Source organism: Phyllostomus hastatus, unplaced genomic scaffold, assembly GCF_019186645.2.
Source record: "Phyllostomus hastatus isolate PE091 unplaced genomic scaffold, TTU_PhHast_1.1 phas_scaffold_46, whole genome shotgun sequence".
Lineage (NCBI taxonomy): Eukaryota > Metazoa > Chordata > Mammalia > Chiroptera > Phyllostomidae > Phyllostomus > Phyllostomus hastatus.
In genome coordinates this window covers 6,209,634-6,226,407 of record NW_025334032.1, presented here as the reverse complement: position 1 = coordinate 6,226,407, position 16,774 = coordinate 6,209,634, and the positions used below count along the sequence as shown (strand labels likewise).

The 16,774-nt window shown below is 34.1% G+C and overlaps 1 protein-coding gene across 3 annotated transcripts in view; it reads right to left on the bottom strand.

Annotated features, from left to right (window-relative positions):
* Positions 1-16,774, bottom strand: part of PCCA (propionyl-CoA carboxylase subunit alpha) — a 458,728-nt gene that overhangs the window by 265,793 nt on the left and 176,161 nt on the right. For all 3 annotated transcript variants that reach the window (XM_045821758.1, XM_045821760.1, XM_045821759.1), the window contains exons 9-10: positions 9,620-9,698; positions 1,088-1,190 (exon numbers count right to left, since the gene is read on the bottom strand). In XM_045821758.1, the coding sequence (XP_045677714.1) occupies positions 1,088-1,190; positions 9,620-9,698 (182 nt within the window). The remainder of the gene's footprint in view (positions 1-1,087; positions 1,191-9,619; positions 9,699-16,774) is intronic.

Below are 16,774 nucleotides of genomic sequence, written 5' to 3'. Positions count from 1 at the left end.
TTTAATGCTCGAACCTCACGGAACATATTCATTCCTCTTTTGATTGATGTTAATAGAGAAAAACTTTATATTTATAACCCCAAAGGGATTGCAAACCTCAAAGGATTGAAAGGGATGCTTACTTTTCATTGAATTCTCTTTATCCTGTGTACAAATTACCCAAAAATAAATAAATAAAAAACTTCCAAGTGTATATCAGTAGGGAAACATCTGTGTTGGCTATTTCAACTACTGGAAGACATGCTCACCTGTATTTAAAAATATCACCTATGCTATATGCCACATCTAATTAAAATAAATGGATATAGATATATAATTACTTAACATAATTTAACACTTATTGAGTATTAGTCATATGAAAGGCACTGGCTTGGTTGCTGAGGATAGCAAGTGAATAAGACTAGCCTCTGCCCTCAAGAACTTCAATTTAATCAATTTCATTTAATTTCAATCCATTTATTACACATCAATTCATAGCCATAATGTGTAATATTAGCAAAAAGGCATTTCTAACATAAAATGAAAACTTCAACAGACTTGCCTTCTTTTTCTTCTGTTTCATTTCAAAAAATCCATTTTGTTTTGCTAACATCACACCCTCACCATCATTTTAATGGTTACATTAAAATCTTATTCTAAGTAGAAAATATGATTTCCTCATTTCTATACAACTAGCTTCTAGTAGAATGCCTCTCATAGTGATCCACATAGACATGTAGTAAACTAAAATAAAACAAGAGTCCAGGTCAAGCACTTTTCTTTTAAAAATGACCTAAAAGGACCAAATCTCAGAAGACAAAGTATATTTGTGGAATATACTTAGCCTATCCAGACATCTTGGGGCAGCTTCTTTCTGGAGCTAGGATTTTATATCATTCCCTATCCTGACGTTCTGGCACTTTGACAAAAGCATACCAGATCCCAAAGGTAGGTTATCAATTTATGCACATTGTCTAATTTGTACTTATTCCAACATATCAAAACAATTCACAGTCATTCTAAACAGAAGAAAGGATGTGTTTCCAATAGGATTAATGATATAATTTTAAAGTAATAATAATTAGAAAACATCTTAAAATGTACCAACCTGAATTTCTATATGACGAGGGTTATCAATAAATTTTTCTATTAGTAGTCTATCATCGCCAAAACTAGAAGCTGCTTCTTGAGATGAAAATCTAAAACCATCCCTGTAAAGGAAAACAGAAGAACAATCAAACAAACAAAATAAACACAGCCCTAATACAAAAAAAATGAAATATTTATTTTGGCTTACTTCTGAACAAAGCAGAGAAAAATTCATTTAATGTACAAATAACTAAGTTAACTTTCATTGAACTACAACTCTTCCACTTACTTAGATCTGTGACCTCAAGTGAGTGATTTAATTCCCTTGATCTTAGTATTTTATGTCTAAACAGTAATACTGATATTTATTTCACCAACTATTAAAACTGAGATTTTCATAAACCATACTGATCATATAAAGTTCCATTTCTTCAACTCTAATATACCTTAATTCCACTAATAAAAATATAAAAGTACATATGCATTAAACTCAAAAGTCTGAAGATGCACACAAAAATGTAAATGACCTGGCCAACTGCATAGTTGGGGCAGAACTACAGCAAATAGGAGAATCCTCAAGAACATTTCCTGATATTTTAAATATACCTTCAAATGCAATCACCTCTTACATAACCATACAGATCCTTACAATTTTATCATCTTTAAAATTTTTCAAAATTAATAATTTAAAAAGTATTATTTTTGAAAATAAAATATGGATTTAATTGTTGCTTTTCATATTTTATTCCCAAATTATAACTTAAATCATTATTATTAAAATATGCTTAATATATTCATACACTAAGAAATGAGCTTATTCAGTCGGACTATTAAAAACTCAAGCTTGCTTACCTAAAACTGAGTACATTATTTTCTATTCATTGTTATATTCAAAATACAAAATTTAATTCCTTTTACATGTAATTAATACTTTCATATTCTTTAGATTAACTACATATATTTGACATACAACATTACAATTCTTCCAATCCTTTCACTTATAAACTCTCCACCTGAAAATATTAGAAATAACTATTTCATTTGTTTTGTATTTGAAAAATTCAACATTGCAAGTAAACACTCATTAGAAAATAAATTTTGAAATTCCTATTTCTCAGAGTTCTCAGAAAAGTTAACAAGTTTTTCTTAGTCCTCCATTACTTCCTTGACTTAGAGGAATGGAGTTTAGATCTCACACAACCATAACCCTCAAAGAAACTAAAGCACAATGAATCATTGTTTTCAATACTATGTAATCAACATGATTGTCACAAAGAAAAACCATATCACTTTACAGTTTGTCTCTGCTGCAGTGACTGAAAAGCTTTCGTTTTGCATTTGATTGAAGAACACCAAAAGTTAAAAAAGCAAAGTCACCAAATAATTTATCAAATTTGAAAGCATCACTTGAAAGTATTTGAAAGGATACATAGTTTGGAGCTCATGGAAAATTGCATTAAGAACATAATTTGTTACATTCAGTTATACATTCATTCAATAAATATTTACTTATCAAGAAACATTGTACCTGGTGCATATTTAGGTGATGGGATATAAAAAAATAAAATAGGAACTGCCTTCCTAGCACCTAAAGTCTAGTGGGGAATTCCAAAATGTAGAAATAATTTGCCATTCATGCCATAACATTTCATTTAAATTTAGATAGGAAAAAGAAAGTCAAGTTATTATGAAGAAAATATGAGTCCACTTTCAATAACCTTCATGATTATCACTCTAATAATAATAAAATAATAAGAAACACTATTCTTTTAAAAATTTTTCAGATGTTCTAAAAATTTTAAAAGAGATCATAGATGCTACCCTCCTGAAAAAACTTAGGAAAGATGTTACAAAAAGTAGACACTCCTTAAAATAATAAAGCAATTAACGGCTACTAAGTTTTCTTCTGAAAAATGCTAAAATTTTTGTGGAAGATGCAAAAATATTTTTTTAAGGAAGGTGTATAAAGAGGGAGTTGATGAAATGTAGCAAGACATTAACAGTTGGTGACTGTAGAAGATAAATATGTTTTTTTCTGGACTGTTCTCAAGTTCTGTGTAGTTTTGATTTTTCCAAATTAATAGAGGACAGGGAATTTCTTTAAGTGAAGAACATGTATCAATAAAGCTAATAGTGTTCTACTCTTGTTAATCTCAACAAAGTTTCAGAGTGATTTATTTATCAAGTTGAAGACAGTAATATTTTAGGTAGAAAATTATTTGTATGTGTACTTTAATTAATTAGATGCACATATTTTAAATCAATATGCCATTTACTGACCTAGAAAGGGTTAAATGCTTTACCAAATAATGCCCAATATATGAATAAATTTAGTGATTTCTGAAAATATGAATTCTAAATTAAAATCTACAGGTCAGCCGCACAGCACATCTCATTGCCAAGACACTAGAGTAATCCTCACCATAAAAGAATATGTTACTAACAGCAGCCCTGGAATAATGACTGATGAGAAACCTGAGATCCTACAAAGCATAATCAAAAGTAAGTGCTAAGGCCTTCAGTAAAATTGCTAAACATATGAAAGAGAAAACAAGAAAAAAAATAAAGTTCATAAAATCCACATCTCTTATAAAACCATTAAGTTGTTTAAAATCTTTGTCACATCATTCTTTTCTACCAAGAAGCAGTAACCAGTTGTCCTGGCCACAATGGCATCTCCCATTCTGTGTGCTCTCCTAAGAATCTTGCTATTCTCTCATGATGAAATGAAGTCTAATTCCCCTCCTCTTAAATTTGGGAGGAAACAGTTAAAGAGTTTTCACTTGGGTTTGAAACAACTGCCCTTGGACCACTGGGTACTTATGTAAAAAGTCAAAAGCCACCACATTGTGAGAAAGCCAAAGCCACCCATGGAGAAGTCCATTTGGCACAAAGGAGTTAAAAGTAAAGCACAATAGATAATTTCAACATCTGAACTTGGAAAGACAAAAGTCAAATAAAATGGGTTATGTGGTAAAAAATGGGACTAAACATGACTCCTCCCCTTATGCTTGCTTCCACCCACACACAACAGCCAGCCTTACTTTAAACATTTCACATAGTTAACCAAGGCTCTATGATATAAAGGTAAGTCCCCATCAAAATGAATCAAACCCAAGTTTCAGAGAGAGGTTAAGAACTAGACCATTTTTCAATTTTAAAGGTAATAGCCCTCATTCTGGCCTTAACCTCTCAGTCTTTCCCAAGAAATTTTAAGTAAAGCAATGTCACAGCATATGCATTTAATGCATATAAATCAGCATTAAGACCAGAGAGAAAAAAAGACCAAAAATATATAATAAAATAAACAGTGACTATAAGTAATCCTTGAGTACTCTCATCTCTATATCAAATCACTCAGCAAATACTATAGTGTTTACTTTAAAAAGTAAACTCTCATCACCTCCACCATTACACTGATGAAAGCCACCCTCACCGGGGTTTTTTTTCTTTTTTGCATGGATTATTTCAACAGCCTCCCAACTGGTTTCTCTGATTTCAAAATTTATGATTCTACTGTCCATTAGCCTATTTCAAGACAGCAACCAGAGAGATCCTTTTAAAACCCAAGTTGCAAAATTTTGATAACTGGTTAATCTCAATGATAAATATAAGTTCATTATGTTCTTTTACTTTTTATATATTTAACGTTTTATAATTATTTATTTTTATTGAATTTATTGGGGTGATATTGGTTAATAAAATTATATGTAAGTTTCAGGTATAGAACTTCTGCTCAAAATGGAGGTATCGGTAGACACACTTTGCCTCCTCACACAACCTCAAAAGGAATCACAACTAACCCTAAAGCAAAAAACACCCAAAACTGCCAAAAAATCAAACTGTATGAAAGTCCAACAACCAAGGTTTTAAAGAAGCCATATTCATCCAGATAGGGAGTCGGGGCAGAGAGGATGCACTGTGGCACAGAGAAGCAGTGGTGGTAGTGGTGGAAAGTGTGGTCCCACATGTGTGGTGGATAAAAATCAGGAGGGAAACCTTGAGAGTGAGCGATCCCAGCCTCAGACTACACAGCGCAGCCCAGGGTTCCAGTGCCAGGAGGAGAAAGCCTCATAACCTCTGACTGGAAAAATCAGTAGGGGTTAGGGTGGCAGAAGAAACTGCAGGCTACTCAGGAGAGTTCATTTAAAAGGCCCAAATAGTCTTTAAAAGTACACAAACCCACCACCTCTGGGATTCAACACCAGAGCAACAGTTGGGAGGATGCCAATAACATACAGGGAGTAGATAAGGTGACGAATAGGGCAAGTGCTAGACAAGCCCACAAAAGCCAGGCAGCAGCCCTGACCCCTCCCCAACACACAGCACCACAAAGCGGTGAAGTGGGTTGCCCCACCATGGTAAATACCTAAGACTCCACCCCAAACAACTTAAAAGGTATGTTGAGATGGGGAGTCAAAGCAACTCTATCTAATACACAGAAACAAACACAGAGAGACTGCCAAATTGAGGAGAAAAAGAAATATGGCCCAAATTAAAGAACAGAACAAAAACCTAGAAAAAGAATTAAATGAAATGGAGATAGCCAAGCTATCAGATGCAGAGTTCAAAACACTGGTGACCAGGATGCCCAGAGAAATCGCTGAGTATAGCAATAACATCAGGGAAGATGTAAAAGCTACACTAAGTGAAATAAAGAAAAATCCACAAGGAACCAACAGTGTAGGGAAGGAGGCCAAGATTCAAATCAATGATTTGAAACATAAGGAAGAAATAAACATTCAAGCGAACAGCAAGAAGAAAAAAGAATTTAAAAAAAAGGAGAGTATAAGAACACTCTAGGACACCTCCAAAAGTGCCAACACCCGAATCATAGGGATGCCATGGAAGAGGAAGAACAAGAAATTGAAAACTTCTTTGAAAACATAATGAAAGAAAACTTCCCTAATTTGGTGAAGGAAATACACACACCAGTCCAGGAAGCACAGAATCCCAAACGAGTTGAACCCAAGGAGGACTGCAACAATACACATCATAATTAAAATGCCAAATGTTAAAGATAAAGAGAGAATCTTAAAAGCAGCTAGAGAAAAGTAGGAGTTACCTACAAAGGAGTTCCCATAAGACCAGCAGCTGACTTCTCAAAAGAAACTTTGCAGGCTACAAGAGACTAACAAGAAGTATTCAAAGTTATAAAAAGCAAGGACCTACAAACAAGATTACTCCACCCAGCAAAGCTATTATTTAGAATGGAAGGGCAGATAAAGTGCTTCCCAGACAAGGTAAAGCTAAAGGAATACATCATCACCACATTACAGGGACTTATTTAAGAAAACAAAGATCAAAACTATGAACATTAAAATGACAACAAACTCACAACTATCTATAACTGAATCTGAAACAACAAAAACAAAAACAAATTAAGCAAACGTCTAGAACAGGAACAGAATCAGATATGGAGATCATTTGGAGGGTTATAAGCTAGGAAGGAGAAAAGTGAGAATGGGTGAAAAGGTACAGGAAATAAGAAGCATAAATCACAGGCATAAAATAGACGGGAGATGTATGTAAAGTACAGTATAGGAAATGGAGAAGCCAAAAGAACTTATATGCATGACCCATGGACATGAACTAAGAGGTGAGATTGCTGGAGTGAAGTGGGGTACCAGTAAGAGGGAAGCAAAGGGGGGAAATTGGGACAGCTGTAATATCATAATCAATAAAATATACTAAAAAATTAAGTTTCAGATTTAAAATTCTACAATATATCACCTGTATATTGTAATGTGTGTTTACTACCTGAAGTCAAGTCTCCTTCCATCACTATTGAAATGTTTTATAATTTAAAAAATATAAGTAATATTAGGAATTTGTTGACATTTCATAATTGTGACTTCTCTATCTCAAATCCTCCAATGCTCTTCTCAATAATCTCACTACGAATGCTCTACAAGGTCCTACATAATCTGCCCCCATAACATCCAAAATCCCTTGATTCATCTCTTTCTACTCCTCCCTCCCTCCCTCCACTATCTGGCCACCTTGTTGTTCCCGGATCTCTCAAGACATGTTCCTGCATCAAGGGCTCTGGTGTTGCCTTGATTCTTTTCTCCTTGCTAGGATGTGCCTTCTCAGTGGGGACAATTATGACATCTTGTTTAGAATAAGAATTCCCTCCAACCTTCCCCATGTCTCTTCCTTTCTTTAGTTTTCTTATACTCCTTATCATCTTCACAGTAGTATATAATTTACTTTGATTTTGTTCATTGTTTATATTTCTATCAGTACAGGCTCTGTGAACCTTTTTATGCCATGATCCCTTTTGCAGAATCATACAAACTTTCAAAATACAGATTAAAGTGATTTAAAATGCATAAAAGAAAATGTACAGAGTTGCAGAGAAAATAAATTATATTGAAATATAGGTATCAACATATTTTTAAAAACATATTTTGGATACATGTGGTTCTTTGTACATTAATAAGCTTCAACAAATTTAACAATTAGTATAACCTAGAGATATCTACAACTGCAATGTGATAATACTGTATATGATTTCCTAAATGGTGTTAAGTTCTTCAGATACTACTATTATGACAGTTTGTTGCCCGTATTGGAGGGAATGCTAAATTGCAGTTAGATGCTAGTGAATGAAATGTTAACTTTCCCCTTATCCAGATATATGAATAGCCCTTGAATTCTGTAGGTCTATGAATCCAAAGAACTCCTGATCTAGTATATAAACTGCATGGAGGAACAAATTATTTTGTTTGATTTGTTCTTTCTGTATTCCTAGAACATTATTAAAACAGTCCCTGACACACAGTAAGCTCTCAAAAATATTGCCATTCACATAATGAGTTTATTCTTGCTGGGTAAGCTTAAGATGGGAGAGGAGAATCTGATGTTACTTCAGTCAATATCTGGTATTAATGACACTCTGAGATGAGACTGAGGTTTAAAGACCTGTACTGTGTTTGTTACATATCATCACTCCACAAGACAGGCCAATTACTTTATGATACAACCAAAGAAACAATGGTGTTCTGAGACACTTTCTTTCACCATTAAAACTCTGTGTAAGTCTGCAATGTGGTGCCTTCCCATAAGATTTTAAAGGGTAATATATTACCTCTAGGAGATTTTTTAGCTTACTTGTTCACTTTAGAACCTAATTTCCAAATTATGGTTATAATGGATGACTTTCATACAAACTATTCCAGTATTCTGTCCTTAAGAGATTTAGGAGGGTGGAAAGGAAAGAAAAAGGGAAAGAAAAGGAGAAGCAGAATTAACTGCTTGGGAGACCAAATTACTTCTGGATAGAGATAGGGCCGGAAAGGCAACATTAACAGCAATTATTTAGTCCTGACCAGTGTGGCTCAGTTGGTTCAGCATCATCCCCCAAAGTAAAAGGTCACAGTTCAATTCCCAGTCAGGGCACATGCCTGGGTTGCGGGTTTGGTCCCTGGTTGGGGTGTGTGTGAGAGGCGACTGATTTGATGTTTCTCTCTCACATCATATCAATCTTTTTCTCCCCTCCCTTCCCCTATCCATAAAATGAAGTAAATAAAACCTTTTTTCAAGGAAAACAATAATTATTCAGTGATTTTTAACCCCTCTCCAAAAAAATGGCATAAGTCTCTTTTACTGCCAAATCTGAAAATAAATAAGAACACAAATTTGAAGAATTTCCTAAAACCTCTCATACTGGGCAGTTTTTCAAAAAATTATTTTCTAATCACCATAATATCATCAATGCATTGGAGTTTTTTGAACTTACTTTTAATTTCTGAAACTACTACTAAAAATGTTCTAAATTTACAACAGAGTACACTATAAAAACATACAGCAATTTCAAACCAAAAAGGAAATGTATTTTACACTATAAAGATTTATCGTGAACATCTATCAATGTAGTTCACTATTTTTATAGATAAGGAAACAAAAGCAAGTACATACTAAGCAATAAACAAATGAAATTATGACTACTTTTAACTATGTGGTTTAAATCTTTGACTGAATTTAGAATTTCACAGCGAAGTGTTAGTAACTTTTGCCTAGAAAAGAGAATCAGCCCTGGCTGGTATGGCTCATTAGATTGAGAACAGTCTGCTAACTGAAAGGTCACTTGTTCCGTTCCCATCAGGGCACATGCCTGGGTTTGCAGACCAGGTCTCCAGGTGGGGGCATGAGGGAAACAACTGATCAATGTATTTCTCACACATTGATGTTCTCTATCTCTCTTTCTTCCTCCCTTCCTCTCTCTCTAAAAAGTAAAATGATCTTAAAAGAAAAGAAAGAAAATAGAATCAGAACTATAATTTTTAGACATACATTGTGAAAACAAAAAGATAATCCTTTGTTAATGTTTTAAAAAGTAAACACCTTCCTATAATAGTCCAAATCGTCAAAATATACATTATACATAAGGGAGTTTCTACATAATTTCAATTTTTTCCCACCTAAAGGAGCAAATATTAGTGACTATAATTATTCCATTATGATTTTGATGTCTGTTTACTTGTCAGTTTAATAAAACTCTAGTAACTATAATTTCATCAAAAGTATATTTTGGACAGTATCTCACCTGGTCTCTTCATCATCCCAAGCGATTCGCATGCCTTTCCCACCACCACCTGCTGAGGCCTTGATCATGACAGGGTAGCCTAACAGCAGGGAAGAATTAGACAAGTTCAGACTTTGATCATTTGGATGCATGAACATGACAACTGACCACATGTTCAATAACAAAGAAGACAATAACTAATTTATTTAAAGTTCCTGTCTTTAGAGTCAGGAAAATAACACCAGTGTAATGATCTTGTATGTATTTTTAAAATAAGAGTTTGTTCATTTAAAAAATAGACTATCAATAAATATAACACTTTCCCCACTAATAAAATAAAAAGCTAAGAAAACATAAAATATTTGATAATGAATTCCAAAAATGGGAGTAAATACAGTATTAACCAACCAAAGATATATGAAGTAATTTATACCATTAAGGAAACACACATGTATATACACAGTTATGATTTCCCCAACTTCCATTTACATGCATAACAAACAAAATTCCTTTGTTTCAAAAGTAATGATTTATAGGTACTTGAGGTATTTTTATCAGAAAAGTCACAATAAACCCTTCCAGCTTTTACCATAAAGAACTGACATCACAGTTTTGGGAAATACCAAGCACTGGGTATTATATTATGGGCTAGAGCACAAGTTCCATGGCTTGCTGACATCAGTAGAGAAGCTATTGCCCTAATTCCACTCATTCAACAGGGAATGCCTAAACTAATAGGAATTATGAAGACACAACATAAGGCCCAAAGCAAAGGATATTTCTAGGTATAGTTTTATAACAGAAAATGAAATCATAAAACTGTTGTTAGAAAGATTTAATATTTCACTTACTTATTACAAAATAAAATTTTTCACAGCATGAGTCATCTATAACAATTTATCAAGAAAAGCTGTAATGTCTTCTTTAGAGGTTTTCTGAAAACCAAGGTGGAGATATTCATTCTGAGACCACTTGTTTATGACTGTTTCTAAAAAAAGGTCAGTAGTGAAACTTTAAAGGACTCTTCCTGGCCTGTGACACTCTAAGAACACTGAACTCTTACTATAGGATCCTAGAGGAAAAAGGAAGAGAAAGTGCCAAAGGTCATACACCTTTGACCTCCAAACCATAAAACAGCACTCTTAACTTCAACTTAGTAAAAAAAGTACTTGCTTACTGTTTCATAATTAATTTAATTTTTAAAATTCTGATGTTGGTTATGTTTGTATAAGATAGATTTATGTGGGGAAACAATTTAAAAGCAATGCTCAGTGTAGGGAGAAGAAATATTAACATACTGTTCTTACATTAGAATAATCTAGAGAAAGGGAAAGCACTGAAATAATTCTATCATTGGGAATTCAGAAGAGAAAAGAATTATAGGAAAGTAAGAGAAAAGAAATTAGGAAAAGCATATTCTAGAAAGGACTATTTATATGAGGCTATGAAGGATGAGCAGAATTTGAACATTTTAGGCAGGAAAAGCAGAAACAAAAACAGAGGCAGGAGAAGCAATTCAGTTGAAGTACAGAGGATGTAGGATGACAGAAGAAAACTGAAAACACAAATTGAGGGCAAAGAATGCTACCTACTTTGCATGCTACAGATCCTGCATGAGAGTGACAAGAATAACATTTCCCTCATTCAATGCTGCAGCCTCATAATGAGTATCACGAAAAGGAATTAGATTAAAATTAGTAAAGAAAAATTGGTTTGTTTTTGAGCAATGAAAAAAACAATATTTAAAAATTAGAAACAGGTATACCTAAAAAATCTTTCTGACAATTTAAGGTCTTTTTTTTAAACAAATGGACTCATCCACAAAACAACATGTTATCAATTCAGCATCAAAAAATATTTATCCATGTAAATAGGAAACCACAACATGTATGATATCTATATCCCACATCTCTACTATTTTCAGCTCCCTCTGAGGATTAGGGAATTTGCAGTTAACAGTGGAACCTTGGTTCTCAAACTCAGTTTGGTCCAGAAGGCTGTTCCAAAATTGATTTGTTCAAAAACTGAGTCTCCTTTGTCACCTGAGAGATGAGACATATGACTGATTATACAGGTACCAGTATGAAAGCATTGTTAGGTCAAGAACTAAAGTTTTGTCCAACAACTGAGACATTTTTTCCATGAATAACGTGGTTGGAGTTGTTCGAGATGGGAGATGTTCAAGAACCAAGATTTGAATTTTGATTCCAGCATTAATCTCATCTTAATCATTTATTATGGAAGTTGGGCTATATAGTGATTTGTGAGATTCAAAAGAATGAGAAATTGTTCTTGGTCACAAGGAATTTAGATGGGGAAACAAAACAAATAAAATAATTTGTCAATGAGAAATTACTGTATGTTCACAAAAGATGAGAAATTCTTAAGCAACAGAGCAATATATAACAAAGAAATTACAATACAGTCCCCCCAAAAGAGGCAATGCAGCATTAGACTGTGAATACATATAACCTGACAAAATTTGCTGATGGAAATCTAACAAGCCAAATATAAATCAACTGGGAAAGAGGAAAAAAACAGGGAATATTTAGTGACATTACAGTCACTAACCCAATCTAGTTTTTGAGCTATAATTGAAAATAATATTGATGGAGTTCTGGCGAAGGTGGAGGTATAGATAGATACGCTTTGCTTCCACCCACAATCAAAAGAAGGATAACAACCAATTTAAAAACAAAAGAAATCCAGAACTGCCAGGAAATCAAACTATATGGAAGTCCAACGACCAAGGAGTTGAAGAAACATTCACCTAGACTGGTAAGAGGGGTGGAGACAGACAGCCAGAGTAGAGAGGACCTAACAAGGCAGCAGCTGGTGGGCAGGAGCAGGCAAGGTGGTAGCTAGTGGATCGAGTAGTTCCCCATTCATGTGTAGATGAGCCGGAAGGAACAACTGAGGAACGACACAAACCACACAACCCAGGGTTCCAGCAGAGGGAAATAAAGCCTCAAAACTTCTGGCAGTAAAAACCTGTGAGGTTTGTGGCAGCGGGAATATTCCAAGTCTCACCAGAAAATATATTGGAAAGCCTCCATGGGATCCTGGAATATACATAAGCCCACCCACCTGGGAATCAACACCTAAAAGGGCACAGTACACTGGTAGAAAGTGAGGGAATAATCAAAAGTGAGTGATGAGCAAGGTAGCAAGTGGCATTGTTTACTCTCTGAACCCTCCTCTACAGACAGCACCATAATGCAACAAATAGGGTTGCCCCTTGCTGGCAAAGTCCTAAGACTCCACCCATTACACGTAACAGATGCACTGAGACAAAGAAATATGGCCCAAGTGAAAGAACAGATAAAAACTCCAAAAAAAACTACTAAGCAACAAGGAGATAGCCAACCTATCAGATGCAGAGTTCAAAATACTGGTAATCAGGATTCTCACAAAAATGATTGAGTTCAGTTGCAAAATGAAGAAAGAAATGAAGGCTATACAAAGTGAAATAAAGGAAAATGTACATGGAACAAACAGTGAAGGGAAGGAAACTAGGACACAAATCAACAATTTAGAACAAAAGGAAGAAATAAACATCCAACCAGAACAGAATGAAGAAACAAGAATTAAAAAAAAAATGAGAAGGCTGAGGAACTTCTGGGACAACTTTAAATGCTCCAACATTCAATTCATAATGGTGCCAGAAGGAGAAGAGGAAGAAGAAACTGAAAACTTATTTGAAAAAATAATGAAGGAGAATTTCTCCAATCTGGCAAAGAAAATAGATTTCTAGGAAGTCCAGGAAGCTCAGAAAGTCCAAAAGTAGTTGGACCCAAGGAAGCACACACCAAGACACATCATAATTAAGTTACCAAAGATTAAAGATAAGAAGAGAATCTTCAAAGCACCGAGAGAAAAGGAGACAGTTACCCACAAAGGAGTTCCCATAAGACTATCAGCTGATTTCTCAAAAGAAACCTTACAGACAAGAAGGGGCCTGAAAAAAGCATTCCAAGTCATGAAAGACAAGGAACTACATCCAAGATTACTCTATCCAGCAAAGCTATCACTTAGAATGGAAGGGCAGACAAAGTGCTTCCCAGATAAAGTCAAGTTAAGGAGTTCATCATCACCAGCACTTATTATATGAAACGTTAAAGGGACTTATCTAAGAAACAGAAGAAGATAAAAAACCATGAACAGTAAAATGACAACAAACTCACAACTATCAACAACTGAGAAAAAAAAACCCTAAAACTAAGCAAACAACTAGAACAGGAAGAGAACCACAAAAATGGAGATCATACAGAGGGTTATCAGTGCAGTGGGGGAGGGGGAGAAAGGGGGAAAGGTGCAGGGAAAAAGAAGCATAATTGGTAGACATAAAATAGACAGGAGGATGTTAAGAATAATATAGGAAATAGAAAAGCCAAAGAACTTATATGTATACACATGAATATAACTAAGAGGAGCAGGGGAAATGCTGGAAGGTACAGATACAGGGTGGATACAGGGTGGAGGTGGGGGAGATAGAGAGGAGAAAAAATTGGGATAAATGTAATAGCATAATCAATAAAATATATTTTTAAAAAAGAAAATATGTAAAAAATTACAGATACTATGAATACATAAGTATGAAAAAGGATTTAAAGGAAAAAAGAATCATGATGAGAAATAGAAAGTATTTTAAAAGTTAAAATAAAAATTCTAGGTATAAAAATAAAATTACTGAGAGGAAAAAATTCAACAATGTATAAAAAGAATTATATACACCATGAGCAAGTTGGTTATATTTCAGTTATGCAAAGCTATTCAACATTCAAATACCAATTAATGCAATCCATCACTAAAGAAGAAAAGAAGAAAAACCATATAAGCAAATGCAAATAAAGCATTTGACAAAATCCAGTAAACCTGGATTTTCCTAGTTCGGCAAACTAGGAATAGACAGAAACTTCTGGATAGACAAGAAATCTGGATTTTCCTAGTTCGGCAAACTAGGAATAAGACAGAAACAAAATCCAGTAAATCTGTCTATTCCTAGTTCGGCAAACTAGGAATAGACAGAAACTTCTAGACTTCATAAAGAACGTCTACAAAAAAACCTAAATCTAACTTCACACTTGATAGTGAGAATTTAGATGTTTTCCTTTTAAGATCAGGAACAAGGTAAGGATGCTCTCTCTTACCACTCTTATTCAACATGCTACTACAGGTCCTAGTTTAAGCATTAATACAAGAGAAAGGTAAAGAAACTGGGAAGAAAAAAATGAAGCTGTTCATTAGCAGATAATATGATTGTCTATGGAAAAAAGTCTCAAAGAATCAACAACGACCACCAAAAACAAAACTTCTAGAACTAAAATGTGATTATAGCAAGGTTGTAGGATATAAAAGTTGATTACATCCTATCTACCAGCAATGAAAACTTGGAATTTGAAACTAAAAACACAATATCATTTATATTAGCATCAAAAATATAGAATACTTAGACACAAATCAAACAAACTACATATAGTATCTATATGAAGAAAATTATGAAACTCTAATGAATTAAATTAAGGAAGATCTAAATAAACAAAATAATCCAGTGCTTGGAAAAGAAGATTCAATATTGTTAAGGTATCAATTCTTCCTAACTAGATCTATAGATCAATGCAATCCCAATAAAAAAACCCAGCAACTTATTTGGGGAGAATGACAAACTGATTTTAATATCACAGAGAAAAGCAAAAGAACAAGAACAGCCAATGCAGTATGAAATGAGAATAACAAATTCAAACTAGTTATTATAAAATTATAGTAATCAAGCCTTTGTGGTATAGGTAAAAGAACAGATAAATTAATCAATGAAATAGAATAGAGAGCCCAGAAATAGACCCATACAAATATATTTAACTGATCTTTAACAACAAAAAAATGGTGCTAGAACTATGAGACATCCAGATGCAAAAAAAGAAGAGAGAAAGATAAAATCAAGACTGTAGAAACAGTCCTTACACCATTCACAAAAGTTAACTCAAAGTGGATCATAGACCTAAATATGGAATACAAAACAACAGACTTTCTAGGATGTGAATGGAAGAAAATTTAGGTGACCTTAGGTTTGACAATAAACTTTTATATACTACACCAAAAAAATGATCCATGGAAGAAAAATACTGACAAATTGGACTTTATTAAAATTAAACACTTCTGGCGCTGGCTGGCATAGCTCAGTGGATTGAGTGTGGGCTGTGAACCAAAGTGTCGCAGGTTCAATTCCCAGTCAGGGTACATGCCTGGGTTGCAGGCCATGACCCCCAGCAACCGCACAATGATGTTTCTCTCTCTCTCTTTCTCCCTCCCTCCCCTCTCTAAAAATAAATAAATAAAATCTTTAAAAAAATTAAACACTTCTGCTCTACAAAATAAATACACAGAAACACTCCTAAGAATACGTGGATACAATTCACAGATTGGAGAAAATATTTGCAAAACACATATCTGGTAAAGAACTTGTATTTAAAATATACCAAGCTCTTAAAACTCAGTAAGAAAACAAACAACCCAATTTAAAAATGGGTAAAAGATTTGAACAGACATCTTAATAAACAAGATACTAGATGGCAAATGAGCATATGAAAAACTGCTCAAAGTGATATATTATCAGGGAAATGTAAATTACAAAATGATATTACTACACACCTTATGAGATTGGCTAGTATTCAAAACATGGACAACATCAAATGCTATTCACTGCTGGTGGGAATACAAAATGACCTTACTAAAAGCTAAATATAGTTTTACCATATGACCCAGCAGTCATACTCCTAGGTATTTAAACAATTGAAGTAAAAATCTATGTTCACACAGAATCCTGACCAAAAATATTGACCACATCTTTATTTATAATCACCAAAAACTAGAAACAGCCCTAGCTGGTATGGCTCAGTGGATTGAGTGCCGGCCTGCGAACCCAAGGGTTGCCAGTTCGATTCCTAGTCAAGGCACATACCTGGATTGTGGGCCAGTTGCCCAGTAGGGGGCGTGCGAGAGGCAACCACACATTGATGTTTCTCTCCCTTTTTTCCTCCCTCCCTTTCCCTCTGTCTAAAAATAAATAAATAAAATCTTTTTTTTTTAAGCTAGAAACAACCAAGATATCACCGAAAAAGTGAATGTATAGATACACTGCTGTATATTCATACAATGGGATGTTACCCATCTAAAAAG